Below are 19,980 nucleotides of genomic sequence, written 5' to 3'. Positions count from 1 at the left end.
GAATTATCTTTTTCTGGCCAAAAACTGAAAATGTTTAATAGTTTCATTCATTCATTTATTAATTTATTTATTTTATGTGTTTTTTTTCCTGTATGTATGTATTTATTTATTTAATGTATGTATTTATTTTTTATGTAAATATGTATGTATGTGTTTACTTATTTATAATGTTTAAATATTTATTGACCATAAAACCAGTCTGAAGTAGCACAATTATCTATTTTTCTTTTATGCTGAAAATCATTACAATATTAAATAAAAATCATGTTCCTTGAAGATATATTGTAAATTTCCTACCGTAAATGTATCAAAACGTTGATTTTGATTAGTAATATGCATTGCAAAGAACTTCATTCAACTTTAAAGGTGATTTTCTCAACATGTTGATTTTTTTGCACCCTCCGATTCCAGATTTTCAAAATAGTTTTAAGCTTATTCAGCTTTCAGATGATGTATAATTCTGAATTTCAAAAATTGACCCTTATGACTGGTTTTGTGGTCCAGGGTCACATATATAAACAAATAATAAATAGTGTTTTGTTTTTTGTTTTTTTGGATTAAAAAAATGTGACAACTAGCACCAGTGTCCCATATCTGCATGTACTGGATGAAGTGCTAAACTAATTTACCTATTTTATTCATTCATTTATGAATAATCAGTAACCAATAATTACTGGATATAATGAATAACCAATGATTTCCATGAGCGGAGCTGCTTACACTGTCAGTTCATGGCCAGGAATCTGAAGGCAGGCGAGTCTATTTCCAGCGTCTGTGTGCAACTGAAATAGACCGCGAGTTGAATTTCAGAGTGAGCCCTACGCTCTGCGTCCATCTCTCTCCACTGCAGCTGATTATAGCACACAGGTGTTGACCTTAGGCATTATGAGGAGCATGTTCACATTCCCCTGAGCTCTGCTCTTTCTGTGTGTGCAGCAGCAGCAGCAGCGCTTCTACATGTGATCACAGTCACAGAAAGAGTTACAGGCATAAATGTAATCGGCGCATTGGAGTGTCCTGATCACATGGAAAGAGACTTTCCTCAAACATCATCCTTGTTGGCTGACAACATTCTAATCAGCCAATCAGACTGCAGGGTTAGGATTAAGGCGGGGCTGAACAACATTTCCCTCTGACTTTAGTAGTAGTTAATAGTTATGTATTAATGAGTTGATGTTTTTCATTACTGATTTACTATCAGCATATTTAGCATATTTTGCACTTTAACCATTTTAACATCTTGTCATGCATAAATAACTTTTATTTGATGACAGTTGCATTTTTTATTAATTGCATTTTCTGCTCATTTTATGTTTGCTGCAGTTTTTTTTTTGCATATATATATATATATATATATATATATATATATATATACTGTATATATATATATATGTATATATATATATATACATTAAAAAATAAAATTAGTATTTTAAAATAAAGTATTTTCAGTTTCTAAAAAGAAGATAAAATGCCTTCTTTTGCTGACCAAAGGTCATGTTTGAGTTTTTCGTCTGAATTATGAGTTTATATCTCACAATTTTGACTTTATTTTTCCTCAAAATTCCATGTTTACATATCTGAATTACTAAGTTATATCTCAAATTAAAAAATTCTAACTTGCAAGTTCATATTTCAGTTTTTTGAAATTAGAATCTAAAATATAAATGAAGAATTGCTAGAAAAAAATCTGAATTATAAACTATTAGCTTTTTTTTTTTGCTTTATTTTTTTTCACATAATTGCAATTAATACTTTTCCCCCTTCAGAAATCTCACAGTTTGTACTTTTTAGTACAGTAGAGTTTACATCTAATAAATCTAAATTGCAAGTTTATATTTAATATAAATTTTAGTCAGAGTCTAAAATATAAATTCAGAATTGCTACAAAAAGTCTAAATTTTAAGCAATTACCTTTTTATTTTATTTTTTTATTCCTTATGACTTTTTTAATTTTAATAAAATACTTTTTTATCTTAGAATTACAAATTTGTATTTGCAAAATATTGTACAAATCTAAATTTATATCTCAAATTTATAAATTCTAAAAGTTTAATTCATTTAAAAAAAAAAAGTCAGAATCTAAAATATAAAATTAGAATCGCTAGAAAAAGTCTGAATTGTAGCAATTTGCTTTTTGTTTTATTTTTATTCCTTATGACTTCTTTTCCACAAAATTGCAATTAATACGTTTTTCTCCTCAGAATTATGAGTTTATATCTCACAATTTTGACAATTTTCCCTTAAAAATTGCAAGTTTACATCTCATAAATATGACGCTATATCTCTAATTATAATTAATTTGCCACATAAGGACAGAAACTAAAATATAAATTCAGAATTACTAAAAAAAAAAAATCTGGATTGTAAGCAATTACTTTATTTTATTTTGTATACTTTTTTTTTTTTTTTTACAAAATTCAAATACTTTTCCCCCTCAAAATTATGAGTTTATATCTCACAATTTTCACTTTTTTATTTTCTGAATTTATATCTCCAATTTATAAATTTTAAATTGCGAGTTTATATTTCACATATATTGTTTTAAAGTCAGAATATAAAAAATAAATTCAGAATTGCTAAAAAATAAAGTCTGAATTGTGAGCAATTATCTTAGTTCATCTTTTTTATTCCATGGCGGAAATAAGCTTCCACGCAAAAGTGACGTAAGTAAAGTGGCAAAGCAATGCTCCAAGAACTTCACTCCAAAAGCATTATTAACATGAACATTGCTGAGCTAAATTTCTGCACACACACCAAAAACATGAAGTTCTTTGTCAGCTGTGCCCCAGAAAGCATTTTCTGTCATGCTGTCCCAATAAAAGCGGGTGGCAGTTGTCTTGTGGCCCACCCTGCCCCCCAGAATCCCCTCCTTTTTTGAAGAAGCCATTGAGATTGGATGTCTGGAGCGCAGTGTGAACAGCTGAGAGGTGTGATTTCACAGGCTGCTGGTCTGTCAGAGCGCTGAGGCCTGCGAACAGGAGGTCCAGGAGAGACCCAGGCCTCTAAAAGACATCAACAGGTGGAAGGCCGCCAACAAGGGGGAGGGCGAGCCATAGAAAAGGCCGGGAAGCCAAGCCGGGTCTGGACACAATCCAGGAGATGGCAAAGGACGAGGATACGCACGGAAGACAGCGTCGGACCTGTATTTGTCCCGTCTGAGGGACCCGACGCCAAGGGACGGGCAAGTAATGTGGGACGCCTGAGCTGAAACGCTCTGATATGTCAATGCTGTTGGGTTGCAGGGCTTTCTGGCTGCTGGTTGAGTCTCTCTTTACTGCTTTGGCTGTGTGTATTTCAGAAAGAAAATGTTATTTTGTTTTATTTTAAATCTATTATACTTTTCATAAAAGTGGCAAAAGTGACATCCAGTTATCTAGATTTATTTCTTAGCCTACATAAATAAATGCCTGCTAAGTCAGAATGAATTGACATTGAAAGCTGACATGCTAAACTCCATCTAAAATGGTTTTAAACAGCATTTAGCACCATTAATTAAAAAAAAATGTTGAAATTAATTAAAAACAGCATTCAACACCATTTAATTTTTTAAAACTGTTTAAAGTTATTTTAAATAACATGTAACACTGTTTAAAATCATTTAAAATTAATTTAAAAAGGAATTCTTTTAAAATGACCAAGTATTCCGTTTTTTGATGATGTCATAACAAATGGAATGTTTGTACTTTTAAATGTTACTTTGTTACACTGCAGGGCTGTTTAAAATTAACTAGTGGAGGGAAAAAGTTGATTAACAACTTTCTCTAGACTTATAAAGTCTTGTTTATAGAAAACGTCTATGTTGTGTGTCATTGTGTCATATAGAATCTATACTGCACTAGTAGTGTATTATGTGAGTTATGATGCACGGTGCGTTTAACAGATCCGGCTGTTGCTCATTGAGATGACATACTTCCTTATATCCCCATATACGGAATCAATCTATGGAATGTAAGGAAGTGTGTGGTCTCAGAGAGACTTCATCATCATCATCTCCTTAAAACTGTAAGAGAATATGGCACCACTGAATTAAATTATGCATATAGATCATAGGAAACATAGGAATCATCCATCTTAATGGGTAAAATACAAAAATTAACATTTAGCAATTCTATTTGATTATATAATTATATATTAATATTATAATAATAATATAATAATAATATAATTATTATTATATAATATATACATATAATAAAAACTGTAGTTCTGTAAGTTTAATAATCCTTTTTAAGTTCATAAAATGTAACAATTTTTAAATATATTTAATTATATAATTTTAATTGCATTATAAATTTTATATATATAAAAATGTAATATGAAGAACAAAAAAAGGTATATTTTAGTTAATTAGTTTAAACTGTAATTTGTTCTATAAAAACTAAATATATAAATATTATATAATTGTTATTAAATATATAATTATGTATAAAGTTACATGTTGTTATACTTGTTCCGTAAAAAAATATTTTAAATTATTTATTTATTTTAAATTAATACCAATATCTTGGTAGATTCTACAGAGCTTAAAATCAATTTCCAAACGAATGTTTGTAAATTGGACAATGGTGCAACAAATATCTCAAAATGTAAGATATTATAGAGATTTTTCAAGAATTCAGAGCATTCTTTTAAAATAGTCTCTGTTTTACAAAGGTTGTCATGTTTTTAAAGTATAAATGAAGCATTACTAAACAAATAATCGTACGCATGTGGTTTGATCCGTCTGTAAAGGTTGTGTGAAAGTCAAGCACAGGTCATTGGTGAGCACATGGTGATTTATCAAGCTGAGCTCCTCCATGATGACATGAACGCTGAAGCGTCTGAGTGACACGACAGCTGCTGCCATCACGAATGTTTACTCTTATAAATAACTGGACAGGTGGAGCAGAGCTAATTCTGGACGGACACACCAGAGTCAGGACATACCGGCACATCCAGGGACTCTGTGTCATTGTCCAGAAGGAAGATCATGACGTGGACGACCGTCTTCAGCTTCCAGAGTCGTAGATGAGATCAATCTGACTGCAAAACAAAAGTTTGATGTGTGATTAAGCAGATGTTGAAGTGCGAATGACACTGAGGAAACTGATGCTGCTCTTCCTCACCTTTATAAATCTGAAGCTGGAAATCCATCTGTGCTCAGATACACGTCTTAGTTGCTGGTAAAACGGAACCAAGTCAGGTGATTGAGAGAGGTTTGGTCCCTTTCAACCAGCTACTGCGCCGTGACTTCAGCCAACAACACATGATATGACAGCAAAAAACAAGTGAATCTGTATCCAAATCAAGATATGTGCTTATTACATAACTGATATGTTACCTGTACCACAAAAACACTGTTGTGTGTTATTATTCATATTCAGTGTCAGTGATTAAATATGTGCAATGGTCTGTTTTTCTGTCATTTCTCTCTGGAAAAGCTCAATTCTGCTCTCTACAGGAAAGAAATGGCAAATGCATTGACAGTTAAACAGCCAAATTTTGCTTCATGTAATAAAACACATTTTCTAACTTTTTCTAACTGTTTTCCACTTTGCTGTATTGCAATAAATGCACATTTGTTGATTAAAAACAAACTAAGACAATAAAAGAGAGTATTTGTCTTCCTTTTTCCTTCTTTATATATTATTTCTGTATTTATATGTATGAATTAGAATTTTAGTTGTCACACCGTGTTATATCTAACATTTATTTAAAATGGATTATTTAATTCACGTTTAAAATAAGGCGTTTCAAAAGTTTTTGAACAGTAAGCTTTTTAAATGTTTTTTTAAGTCTCTTCTGCTCACCAAGCCTGTATTTATTTGATCCGAAGTACAGCAAAAACAGAATTCTGAAATATTTTTACTATTTAAAATAACTGCTTTCTTTTTGAATATATTTTAAAATGTAATTTATTCCTGTGATTTCAAAACTGAATTTTTAGCATCATTACTCCAGTCACATGATCTGTCAGAAACATTCTAATATTCTGATTTGCAAGAAACATTTTTCATTATTAGTAATATTAAAAAAAAATGTTTTTTTCAGGATTCTTTGAAGAATAGAAAGACCCAAAGATTATTATTTTTCTAAAATAAAAAGGTTTTTTTTTTTTTTTCAGGTTTTCATTATTTTGAAAACCTGAAAAAATTCTACTTAGCTGTTTTCAACATAATAATAATACATGTTTTTTCTGAGCAGCAAATTAGAATATTAGAATGATTTCTGAAGGATCATGTGACTGGAGTAATGATGCTAAAAATTCAGCTAGGAAATTCACTGAAATAAATTACATTTTAACATATATTCAAATAGAAAAGAGTTATTTTAAATAGCAAAAATATTTCAAAATGTTACTGTTTTGCTGTATTTCGGATCAAATAAATACAGGCTTGGTGAGCAGAAGAGACTTCTTAAAAAACAAAAAATCTTACTGTTCAAAAACTTTTGACCAGTAGTGTGAATATGTATATATGGCAAATTACAATTGTGTAACTGGGACAAAATTACAATTTTGGACATGATTTTCCTTCACAAATGGAAAACAGAAAAGAAGGCAAAATAGAATCACATGTTGAAACTCACTATGCAAACTCACACAAGTGGAGTGATACAATGAAACAAAATATTAGCATTCGTAGAACATTGCTCATCCAATTGAATTGGTGCTCCATAAATAAATACTGTTTAGAACATTTATTCTTTAGAATTTCAATCATTTCATCTGTTACAAATGTCTCAACGCAGCTGCATTTAATAAAAGTTTAAAAACATCTTTATTATGAAACCAAAGGCCACTTTTTCAGGTCAACCATATGTGTACAAATATCAGAAAGCTAAAGAAACCCACAAAAAATACAGTACATAAATAATCATATTACACCATATGGCAAACCAAATATCATTGGATTCAGTGCTGTGCATCTAATTCGTTCATTCCCTGATTGCACTGAACTCTTGTGGTGTATTTCAGAGTGACTGTGCCAGTTCTGTAACAGAGAGAAAACGGACGAAAGCGGAGGACCAATTAAAGGCACAGTTCACCTATAAATCAAATTTACTCCGTTTACTCATCCTCAGGTCATCCAAGATGAGTTTGTTTCTTCATCAGATTTTGAAAAATGTAGCATTCCATCACTTGCTCACCAATGGATGTGAATGGGTGCCGTCATAATGAGAGTCCAAACAGCTGATAAAAACATCACAATAATCCACAAGTTATCCACACCACTCTAGTCCATCAATTAACATCTTGAGAAGGAAAAGGTACAAGAAACAAATCCATCATTATGACATTTTTAACATCAAACCACTGCTTCTGGTCCAGAATGCATAATAACGTGTCCTTTGTGGATTATTGTGATGTTTTTATCAGCTGTTTGGACTCTTATTCTGACGGCACCCATTCACTGCAAAGGCTCCATTAGTGACTAATATAATGCTACATTTCTCCAAATCTGATGAAGAAACAAGCTCATCTACATCTTGGATGGTCTGAAGGGGAGTAAATGTTGAACAAATGTTTATTTTTGGATGAACTATACCTTTAACATAAAACGTATATCAAAGTGACTGTGTACAAAATGTTTAACTGTCTGTTTTGAATATAATCTGTTCATTATAAAGAGGATATGACCATCTGGTCCCCACTTTCTTCCTCATGAACTGGTTTGCACAACTAAAATGGGGGGGAGGCAAAACAGGATCTTTCCCACTAAATGTGTGAGAAAATTAAACCTTCACAGGTTTTCATGATTACTTTCCTAAGAGAAAATTTCACAGTAGGCATCACACTTTAATCTAAATAAAACTGAAGGAAATATTTTAAAGTCAAACAAAAGACACACACATAATTGTGAATCTCATGAAAACATATCTGGGTCATTTTCACACCAAAAATAAAAGAAAAACAAATGCATAAAGAAAATGAGGCCTATTTTAGGACCTTTACAGCATTTTTGCATTGTGACATTATTTTCAAGGCAATTAAGGTCATTTACTGTAACACAGTAATGAAAACAAAGGGACAGTATAACATATACTACCAAAATAAATGAACTATTTATTTACATGCTAAATTTAATGCTAAATTCATTTAATTTCAGGTCCACAATGTCACAATGCAAAAAAAAAAAAAAAAAAAAAACACCTTCATGTTCTTCATGCAAAACAATCCCTTACTTAATAATCATTTCGGGGTAAATATAATGCTAGTATTTCTAAACAGTTTTCGTGAGACTCACTCATACGTGTCCCTCTAATGCCCTGGAAAAACCTCGAGTGTGCTGGGGACGGATGAGACCCCGATCAGTGCAGCATTTTGCAGTGGCACCAGGAAATTCAGATACAGTAAATGAGGGAAGGAAGAGCAGCACCTCCCCCGAGACAAGGCAACATCACTGTCATTGTGCATAAGTGAACATACAGTAGCAGCCAGACGTCTTCAGTGTCATCAAATCCCTCAAGTAAAACACAACTAGAGCTGCTGCGTCGGCCTGGAACAGGGCCACGTGTTGGTGTTATTGCAGTTCTTTCATTCAGCAATTCATAATTAGAATCCATGACAACAGAGAGGTGAATCTCACAAAATGCAATGTGAATATAATTCAAAGATTTTAAGAAAAAAGAAAATTAAGTCTGAAAATTGTAATTATTATTTTTTTTTTTTAAATTAAAAACAAAATGGAAAAAAAAGCTAAAAAAAAAAAAAACATTTGCAATTTCAGTTATCTTAATGTCTTAGGAAATGCCTCATTTGTAAAATAAAAAAAAAAAAAAAAAAGAAAAGAAAAGAAAAAATATTTTTTTTATTACAAAATGGTCTTAAGAAACAAAAATAAACTCATAGCTATATTTATTGGGCTCCCTTTAAATGTATGCTGATTTAAATAAAAATGCTCAATTATTTTTTTATTGCAAAACAGAAAAAAAAAAAATCTAAAAATTATTATTATTTATTTTTTGCTGAGATTATCTGTTCCTTGTTTGCATGTTGTCTGTGGTTTATTTTTGTTTTGAAAAAATGAAATGAAAAAAGAAAATCAAAAATAAATATTTTTAAAAATTAAAAAAAAAAAAAATCATGGTAGTATTTATTGTGCGTCTTTAAATTTATGCTGATTTAAATAAAAAATGCTCCAAAATGCTCAAAAAAAAAAAAAAAAAAAAAATACAAATACAAATACATTTTTTTGCTTAAATTATCTGTTCCTTGTTTGTATGTTGATTGTGGTGGTTTATTTTTGTTTCGAAAAAATTCATAAAAAAAACAAATAAAATAAAATGTTTTTTAATTAAAAATATTAAAGATAAGAAACTAAATTAAAAAACTAAAAAAGTTACAAAAAAATGTTTCCAATGTCACTTATCTTAACGTCATAAGAAATGACATTAAAAAAAAAAAAATCTTCATGCAAAAAAAAAAAAAACTCATGGTAGTGTTTATTGTGCTCCCTTTAATTGATGCTGATTTGAATAAAAACAGATTTTATATAATGTCAAATAATGTCTAAAAATAAAAACTTTTTTTGCTGAGATTATCTGTTCCTTTTTTGTATGTTGATTGTACTGGTTTATTTTTGTTTTGAAAAATGTAATGTAAACAAGAAAATCAAAAATATTTCTAAAAATATTTTTAAAAACTAAATTAAATTACAAAAAGTTTTTCCAATGTCAATGCCTCACAAGTTAAAAAAAAAACTTTTAATTGTCCTAAAAAACGTGAATTAAAAAAAAGTAAAATTTTGGGGTTAAATATGACCTGGACATTTTTTGTGAGATTCACCCAGTGGTGCATAAATGTGCTCTTACAGCTCAAGATGACGCTCTTAAATTGCAAACCTGTGATTCTGGGATTGAAATCAGCTGCTGTAAACAGTTGGACAAAATACAATCAAGTGAAAAAACAACAACAAAACAGCACACCAGCCCTGTCGTGACACACAATTACCGCATGGATTCCTCTGACGATAATAATAATAATAAGGCAACTGGAGTTAGACATCATAGAGAGCTTCCCCTACATTTCTCCCTCCTCATCCTCTTCCTCTTTCTCCGGCAGCTGCATCTTGAGCCACCCTTCGGCGGAGTGGCCGTGCTTCTTTTGGTGGCGTTTGTAATTGTCCCAGTGGCCCGTGGTGTATCCGCACTCCTGGCACTTGAAGGGCTTCTCGCCGGTGTGCCGCAGCATGTGGCGTTTCAAGTTCATGCTCTGGTTGCAGCTGTAACTGCACACGCTGCACTGGAAGGGCTTAGCGCCCGAGTGGATGCGCTCGTGCCGTTTGAGATTGGCCAGGTTGCCGCAGGCGTAGTCGCAAACGCGGCACTTGTACGGCTTCTCGCCCGTGTGCACGCGGTGGTGCCGTTTGAGGTTGTCGAAGTGGGCGGACGCGTAATTGCACTGCGGGCACTTGTAGGGCTTCTCGCCGCTGTGAGTCTTCATGTGGCGGGCGAGATGGTTGGGGTACTGCGTGACGAAGGGGCACGAGGTGCACGAGTACAGCTTGTCGCCTTTCTCCGGGCTGGTCGGCGAGCTTTTGGACAACATGTCTAGTGTGCATTTGCTGCAGATCTGCGCCGTGGCGCCCTCCTCGTCCTCCAGCACCGCGCCGCACACGCGGCACGTGAAGGGGAATAGCAGCTCGGGCAGAGGGTCCGACTCTTTGGCCAAACCCTCAGCGTGCAGCAGGGCGGGAGGATGGCGGTCCGCTCGCAGGGTGTCGTAGCTTTGGAGGAAGTCTGGGTCGCTGCTGATGTGCAGAGTCAGGTCAGACACCACAGACTCTGAAAGACAAAGGAACAAAAACAAGCTTCCTCTTTACAGGGAATCCAGATTTAGGAAGCCAAGAGTTTCTACTTCCCCATGCTTCATGCTTCACTTCCTCTTTTGGCTTGCAGCATGAAGCGCTTAAAATACAAGCATAAAGTAAAGAGAGATATGCAGTAGCAAGAAGCTTGCAGTTTTGAAGAGAGCTAGTGCTTCTTTGTTCAGACTGTATTCCTGTTTAGTACTGATAATTAAAAAAACTGCTTCACCTAAGAAATGGCATTTATAAACCATTTTACTTCTGTAATGTGACACATTTGTGAGTGAAACAGAATATTTAATGAGGAAACAAATAGGTCTGTACTTTTTATGCTTCAGGTTTCTATAGTTAATTTTATTTCTATAGCTAGTATTTTTGGGACAGTAGAAGCAGTGAAAGGAAGTGATAGGAGAGATGAGAAGGAACGGGATCAGAAAGGAAAGTTAGGAGTCAAATTTGAATTTTGGGGAAAATTTCAAAAAAATTGTGAGTGTTCTGATAAATTTGTAATTTGCAATTTTAAAAACGATTTTAAATAAGCTTCAGTTTTGTCATGCATGTTTGTAGGGCTTATTTTACATATTACAATATTTATGTATTTTATATATTGTAATATTAAAATATTTTTTATTATTATTTTTTAAATAATAATATTATTACTAAATAAACATTTATTAAAAAAGCTTTACAAAAAAATTGTGATAATCTGATAAATTTGTGATTGCAATTTTAAAAACGATTTTAAAAAAGCTCCAGTAGTGTCATGCACGTTTGTAGGGCTGCACAATTCAATATTATATATTTATATGATAATAATAATAATAATAATAATATAATAACAATAATCATTCTTATTTTACATAATATAGCATTGATATATTTTACATATTGTAAATATTAAATATTAATATATATTACATTATAATTATTATTAAAAATAATAATACTATTATTACTAAATAAACAAAATAAAAATAATAATAAAAAAAACTTTACTAAAAAAATTAGGACAATTTTCTTTTTAAATGTGTGATAAATGTGGTTGCAATTTTAAAGATTTTAAAAAAGCTCCAGTTTTGTCATGCATGTTTGTAGAGCTGCACAAAATTTTACATATGATATTTAGATATTTTATATATTGTAATATTACATTATCATTAATAAAACGAATACTAAATAAACATTTATTTTAAAAACTTCACTGAAAATTAAAAATTGTGATTGTTCTGTTAAATTTATGATTTATAATTTTAAAAATTATTTTAAAAAAGCTCCAGTTTTGTCATGCATGTTTGTAGAGCTGCACAATTCAATATTATGTATTGATATGACTATAATAATACAGAAATAACAACATTATAATATTAATATATTTTAGATATTATAACATTACATTATAACTATTAATAATATTATTATTAATAAATAACATTTTTTTTAAAAACAACATTATTAAAAAAATTGGCATTGTAATATTAATAAATAGTTTTTAAGAAAAATAATAATAGTTTACAATACTAATATTTATTTTGTTTTACAAAACTAATATTTAGTCTTAATTTCTTCACGGTCAAACACTAAACCATAATGTGTATATAAATGCGGTGTTGTGCGCCATTGCAAGCCATTTCACAATTTCATTTTTCTAATCATGCATGCATGGTTACTGGTTAACATTAACCATATTAACCATATTACTCCCCATGATTTGAGAAAAAAATCTAATTGTGTTTTTTTTCCTGATAAGTTAATACATTAAAAAAATAATTTGGCCAAAATGTTGTGATTATATATTGATTAAAATTCCTCAATGGTCATGTAAAACAACACCTTTTTTACCTTGTAAAAGAAAGCTCTGTTCACATGACCCATTTCGGTGCATGTCTCTTTAAATGATAATGAGCTACTGCTCACTCCACCCCTTTCCTTCATGGGGCGTGTTGACGCAAGACATGTGAAGTCCTGCCTTATACTCCATATGGCTCAAAGGTGGTCTTACTCAAATAACTAGTTATCTACATAGAAAATGGCTGCAAATTAAAACAGCTAACTGGGTGACACAGCTCCAGGCTCAGGCAGCTCATAACAAAGCTTTTTTGAGCTGACAGACACACCAGAAACCTAACTAAATGCCAAAAAGCTAAAAAGGTGAAATTTTCATCCGAAGTTCATTTTTAGATATAAAAACAATTACCTTCCGTTAAGGCTGTTGATTTGTCCTCCTTGTGGCTCATCATGTGTTTCTTTAAGGAGTGGCTGTTGTTTGCTCTGAAGTCGCACTGGCCGCAGTTGAGGTCCTTCTCCTGCGTGTGCATGCGCTGGTGCCTCTTCAGGTTACCTAGAGAGTTGCACGCGAACGTGCAGAACTCACATTTGTAGGGCTTCTCGCCCGTGTGCGTGCGCACGTGCCGCTGCAGGTTCACCAGCTGGGCGGAGGCGTACGTGCACTGCTGGCACTGGTACGGCTTCTCGCCGTTGTGCGTTTTCATGTGCCGCTTCAAGTGATTGGAGTAACGCGAGCTGAAGCTGCACAGTTTGCAGGAGTATGTTTTACAAGCATTTCTGTCGGGCGTGGATCTGCTTCGGTTTAATTTCCCTTGCGCTGTGTCGGCGGGGTGGGCCTCCTCTAACGGACGGTCCTGCCGGTCTGCGTCTCCACCTTCGGCTCCGCACTGGAGGCAGTAGAGGCCCGCGAGGTCCAGCGCACCGCTCAGGGGGTCGCCCAGCAGCTGGCCGCACTGCCTGCAGGAAAGGTACGAAGCGAACGCGGCGTCGGGGCCCATCTCCTCCCGCTCGCTCTCCGTGTCTCGTGGGTCCTCGAAGTCGCTCTCCATGCCGAGACGGTTGTAGCTGGAACAGTCCTCATCGCTGAAGCCGTACACTGGCATTCCCATGTCGGCTGTGACGGAGTCTATCGGGAGATCACAAGATGCTCTGTTATGCAGTGCTTTTTTTTAAATTTACTGTGATTACATACAAAGTTGAGGCAAAAAATATCAAAGATTAAATGGCATGCTATTTAATAAATAAATGAGGGCTGTCAAATGATTAATCGCATACAAAATAAAACTTTGTTTACATAAAATGTGTGTACTATATATTTTAATGTATATTATATAAACATTTTGTATACAAATATAACATTTTTCTTAAATGCGTCTGTGTGTATTTGTATATACATAATAAATATACACAGTACACATACATATATTAGGTAAACAAACTTTTATGCAATTTGCATGAGATTAATCGCAATTAATCATTTGACAGCCCTAAAATAAATGAATAAAGTGACTAATTAAAAAAATAATAATAATTAAGTAAACAAAACAAAACAAAACAGGGTCATTAAAATGTTTAGTCTGTTCTCCCAGAAATGCTGTAATTGCTAAATGTTAGTTTGTCAACTTATAGTACACTGGCATATATAACCTGACATGGACCATAAGCCACAAAACCTACTATTTAATTGATTGTGGTTTTCATTTATCAGAAAAAAAAAAAAATGAAAAATAAAAATCACTGTAAAGCAAGGCCTTAAGTTGTTTTTTTGGGTCTGTGGCAACACTAATATAAATGCTTAAAAAATAAAACAACAACAACAATAATGATAATAATAATAGTTTATCATTTACTATTATCATTATTGACATAATATTAGAATATATTATTATTAACAATAATAATAATATAATAATAATAAGTTAATTATTATTGGTATTGTATTGGTGATAATAATAATAATAATAATAAATGTTTCTATTAGTTTTTACTCATATTATAATTACTGATAAAATATTATATGTATTATATAAATTTTATTATCTTTAATAATAATTTATTTATATTTATATTTTTAGTCATTATTATTATACTTATTATTAATTAAAAACAAGTATTTTACAAGTATTTTTGCATCAGCTACTCTACAACAGATTTTTATTATTACTATATATTATCTGTTATCTACTATATATTATTTATTATATCAATATTCTTAATATTACTATTTTCATTATTGTTAATGTTATTATTATTATTATAAATAATAATATAAATTCATTAGGAAAGTATTTTTGTATCAGCTATTCTACAACAGATTATCATTATTATTATTACTACTACTATTTATTATTATTTTTATTCTTAATATTATTATTATAATCATTATTTTGAATAATAATATTAACAATAATGTTATCAATATTAAGAATGACTATTATTATTACTACTAATAATAAATAAGGTTTTCACTAGTTTAATCAGTAAAGTGTTTTTTTAATAACAACTATTTCAAACTTTTTTTTTTCCATCCAATTTTTAAGCCTATTAACATTATCTATCCATTTAGTAACTACTATAAATATTATTTTTACATTTAGACTTCATTTGGCAAATGCTTGGCTGAAGAATGGAACAGTATAGCAAAATAACTGTAAACTGGCAAAGTAATCCATACTCTATCACTGACCTGAATCCCTCTCAAAACCCACGATCCTGTAGTCATTTTCCCCAAAGCCCAGCTCCTGTCCAAGGAGGAAGTCACTCTCCAGGACCAGGTTTTCCTGATTGCCGACTGCCACTCCATCTTCAGCTCCCACTGCAAACAAAAATACAACTTTACAGTCAATAACAATATAATTTAATAAAATAATAATAATATAATTTATTTTATTATAAAACAAGAGGCTCATCCTACTATTTTTACATTTTGACTTTCTGCCAAATGCTCGACTGAAATATGGAAGGTTTTAGTGTATTCAGTAAACTGAGTGCATGCTGAGTAAATATGGTATAAAATGTCAATTTAGAAAAACTGTAGATCATATAGAAGCAATATATCGGGCTCCTTGATATTTTGATATTGTCACTGGTAACTGAAAACTATATCTTAACATTGTCTGATCAATTTTTATAGATATTACACATTCTAGAAGAAGCTTTAGATGTAGCACATTTGCTAATCATCCAAAATAAAATGGATATGAGAGACTTATACAGTGATAAGAGTGACTGTTATCAGCGCTACAGCTCTGGAATGAGGAAAAAAATATGACAGGAATGAATGAAGTAGGAAGGAACAGTAGAGAGATGCCAGATAAACGGAGGGAGTCAGGTCAGAGATGGGTCGACCCCGGTATCACGGCAGGAACAGGGGTCTGTCCTGAGGAAATGGAGTGAGGAAAGAATGACGACAGAAGAGGGGAAAGCCGACATGTTTTCACTGAGATAGGGTTGATTCTTAGACTCGTAACTCAACATTAAACAAGGGCTTTGGAAACTGATTCTGCTCAAGCTATTTCCTTTAAACCTTATATAAAAGCTCAAGAGGAACTAAAAAAGCGGTTTTCATACTTATCATACAGCAGGAAAGGTTAGATTTGTGCACGTCCAACAAAGCCACGTGATCTTTTATATTATTAGGCAGTTAGGCAGACACAAAGCACTGGAAAAAGCAAGTTAATGGAAACCAAGGACGTGTGACTTAAACATATTCACTGCAAAAAAGAAACACATATTCACACAAACACACACAATTATTTTTTATACATTTTTATAATTTATTTGTATTATTTATACATTTTTATTATTTATTTGAACGTATTTAATTTTTTGTTATTTAAATATATATATATATGTATATGTATATATATATACACTACCGTTCAAAAGTTTGGGGTCAGTAAGACTTGTAATAGTCTTTAAAGAAGTCTCTTATGCTCATCAAGGCTGCATTTATTTGATTAAAAATATAGAAAAAAAAACAGTAATATTGCAAAATGTTTTACAATATAAAATAATGTTTTTTATTTTAACATACTTTAAAATAGAATTTATTCCTGTGATGAAAAGCTGAATTTTTATCAGCTGTTACTCCAGTCTTAAGTGTCACATGGTCCTTCAGAAATCATTCTAATATGCGGATTTATTATTAGAATGATCAGTGTTGGATAATATCAACAGTTGTGCTGCCAAATATTTTTTGGAACCTGTGATTTTTTTTTTTTCAGGATTCTTTCATGAATAACAAGTTTATTTAAAATATAAATATTTTATAACAATGTAAATTATTTATTATTAACTTTTAATAAACTTTTAACTATTAACTTAATACATCCTTGGTGAATAAAAGTATTAATTTCTAAAAAAAAAAAAAAAAAAAAAAAAAAAAAGAATAAAAATGTACTGACCCCAAACATTTGAATGGTAGTATATATATATATATATATATATATATATATATATATATTTATATTTACACACACACACATACAATTGTTTTTCATACATTTCATAAATTTTTGTATTTTTCAATTATTATTATTATTTTGACAAGTAGTTAAAAATAAAACACAGTAAAAAAAAAAAAAAAAAAAAAGTCAGACCGCCCCCCAAAAAAAAAAAAAAAAAAAAAAAATGCAGAAACCAAGGATGTGTGACTTAAATATATATACACTGCAAAAAAGAAACATATATATTCACACAAACACACAATTATTTGTTATACATTTTTATAATTTATCTTAATGTATTTAATTTTTACATTTTTATTTAAAATTAAAAACAAAATAATAATATATATATATATATATATATATATATATACACACACACAATTATTTGTTATATATTTTTTAATTACTTTTTATTATTGATTAATTTTTATTATTTATTTGAATGTATTTTATTTTTTATTATTTAAATTACACACACACACACACACACACATACAATTGTTTGTCATACATTTCATACATTTTAATATTTTGTATTTTTTTCAATTATTATTACTATTATTATTATTATTCTGACAAGTAGTTAAAAACATCTAATTTGTAGAGGGACCTTTTTTATTTACTATATTTTTTTACTACATTTACACTGGCCAATTATGACTAGTCAGTAGTCTAATTTTAAATAGCTAAAAGCATTATTGTTGTTGTTGTTATTAATAATAATATAATAATAATAATAATAACAATAATAAACATTATTATAATAAATGATTATAACAGTAAACATTATTATTATTTATATAATAATAATAACAATAATAATAATAATAATGCTTTTAGCCTATTTAAAATTTAACTACTGGCTATAATGCTCATGACATAACTGGTCATGTAAATACAGTTTAGCTGTATATTTATGTATTTTGTGTTTATATATATATTATATTTATTTTTTATTAAAAATAATACTTAAAGTACTATTAATATAATGCTTTTGACTATTCGTAATTGCAATAAAGACTAGCCATAATCAGCCATGTGAGCAGTCTCAAAACGAACAGAAATATTAAGATACATCAACATTAGGCAATTTTCGTAACACTTATTTCAACAGTGCAATGACTAAATTCATGAAAATCAGTGGTATCATTGCGACACAAAAGCAGAAGACACTGTCACACTTAGCAAAACTACAGAAAGAGAAATCGGGGGATCTGCAAAAAATACATATGACAGGCTCTGGAAAGTTTTCTAAATATTAAATATATGCTGATTTTCAACATCAGAAAATAAGATCAAGCTGAAGGATCTCAAGAGGAACTAGAAAACAAGCCAGAAATGTCTGAATGAGGTCATGAAATAATTAGAGACAGACTGAATGAGGGCATAAACACATCACTGTTATGCCCTTATTCATTATTATGAACAGAAATAAACACAATAACACTGATTAATATCAAGAAATAATAGAAGATAGAGTAAAACTAAGTGAAACCAAGAGAGAAATAAATCCAGACTTACATTTGACAGGCTGTGGGTTCGACTGTTTTCTTCTAGGCATTTTTCTGAATGTGTCTGTTTATAATCAGCAGTTCCCTGTTGAGCTGACCTTCATCACCATCATCTTCCTCTTCCTCATTTTCCTCTTCCTCTCTCGAACAAAGAGTTCCTCAAATCACTCATAAACCCTGAATTAAACACGTTTCATACCGTGTGTCCCCAAAAATCATATCCAAACATCCAAACAACTGAATCTGCCCTGTTATTATTTCAGTCAGCGTGAGCTAATATTAAACTACATAAATAATTCATAGACAAAACTGCAGAATTACGATTACATGACGTTTACATTACGAAACTGGCGTCTCGAGTCTGTTATTAATCCACAACGATGAAAAAATGAAGATATTTAGGACATATTTTGTGTTTATCTTGTTATCAATCGAAGGCTAACTAGCATGACCAGCTAGCCCAAAAAGAGAACATACAATAAAAGTCCAGTGTTTGTAAAAACTGGACAGCCAGCAGCGGGAATATCAGCGTCTCTCCATGAGGAATTATTCGTCCGTGTGGATTTTTATCCCTGTAAAGTGTCTCCATATGTTGAAGAAGTGAAAGTATACAAGTTTCATTGCTGCTGGAGTTGTTGTGATGGGAATGTGCAGCACAGGAAGTGATTGAAAGAGTTCAGCGTGAAACAGGGAAACCGCGACACCTATTGGACAGTACAAGTACAACAGCGCTCTGATCTGTCTATCCGATAATTTCTTAAACACATATATAATATACTATAATATAATATAATACAATATAATATAATATAATATAAATAATATATTTCTGCCTCTCTAAAATACATAACAGACAAAATTCATGGTTTTCCATTTTCTAATTCTTAAAAATTAGGGTTAGAAAAATAAAAAAAATGTATTTTAATTATTGCATAATTAATTTCTTAAACACTTTTATGAAAGTATATATATATATATAAAAGAAAAAAAAAAGAAAAAAAATCTCTTGGGTTGTATATATATATATATTTACCATATGTAATATGCCTCTCATTATTTCTTTTATTTGTATTATTTGTTATTTCTGCCTCTCAAAAATAAATAAATAAATAAAATGTTTGTTTAATTATACTATAATATACTATAATATAATATAATTAATATAAAATAATATAAAATAAAATAAAATATTTCTGCTTCTCTAAAATACATAACAGACAAAATTCATGGTTTTCCATTTTCTAATTCTTAAAAATTAGGGTTAGAAAAATAAAAATATGTTTATTTTAATTATTGCATAATTTCTTAAACACTTTTAAGAAAGTATATATATATATATATATATATGTGTGTGTGTGTGTGTGTGTGTGTGTGTGTGTATATATATATATATATATATATATATATATATATATATAAAAGAAAAAAAAAGAAAAAAAATCT

At 30.8% G+C, this 19,980-nt stretch overlaps 1 protein-coding gene and 1 long non-coding RNA gene across 2 annotated transcripts; both read right to left on the bottom strand.

Moving 5' to 3' along the window:
• Positions 1–2,644: 2,644 nt before the first annotated feature.
• LOC127179820 (uncharacterized) lies at positions 2,645–5,248 on the bottom strand. The gene is made up of 3 exons (XR_007829560.1): positions 5,109–5,248; positions 4,930–5,025; positions 2,645–3,286 (listed from the first exon to the last, which is right to left on the bottom strand). It is a non-coding gene; the product is annotated as an uncharacterized LOC127179820 (long non-coding RNA).
• Positions 5,249–9,143: 3,895 nt separating this feature from the next.
• LOC127179816 (zinc finger protein 513) lies at positions 9,144–19,198 on the bottom strand. The gene is made up of 4 exons (XM_051133565.1): positions 18,548–19,198; positions 15,262–15,390; positions 12,985–13,701; positions 9,144–10,767 (listed from the first exon to the last, which is right to left on the bottom strand). Exons 1-4 carry the CDS (start codon positions 18,585–18,587, stop codon positions 10,004–10,006), a joined length of 1,650 nt encoding a protein of 549 aa, XP_050989522.1. The 5' UTR covers positions 18,588–19,198; the 3' UTR covers positions 9,144–10,003.
• Positions 19,199–19,980: the final 782 nt, after the last annotated feature.

Source organism: Labeo rohita, chromosome 17 (assembly GCF_022985175.1).
Source record: "Labeo rohita strain BAU-BD-2019 chromosome 17, IGBB_LRoh.1.0, whole genome shotgun sequence".
NCBI lineage: Eukaryota > Metazoa > Chordata > Actinopteri > Cypriniformes > Cyprinidae > Labeo > Labeo rohita.
This window is presented reverse-complemented; position numbering and strand designations above follow the sequence as displayed.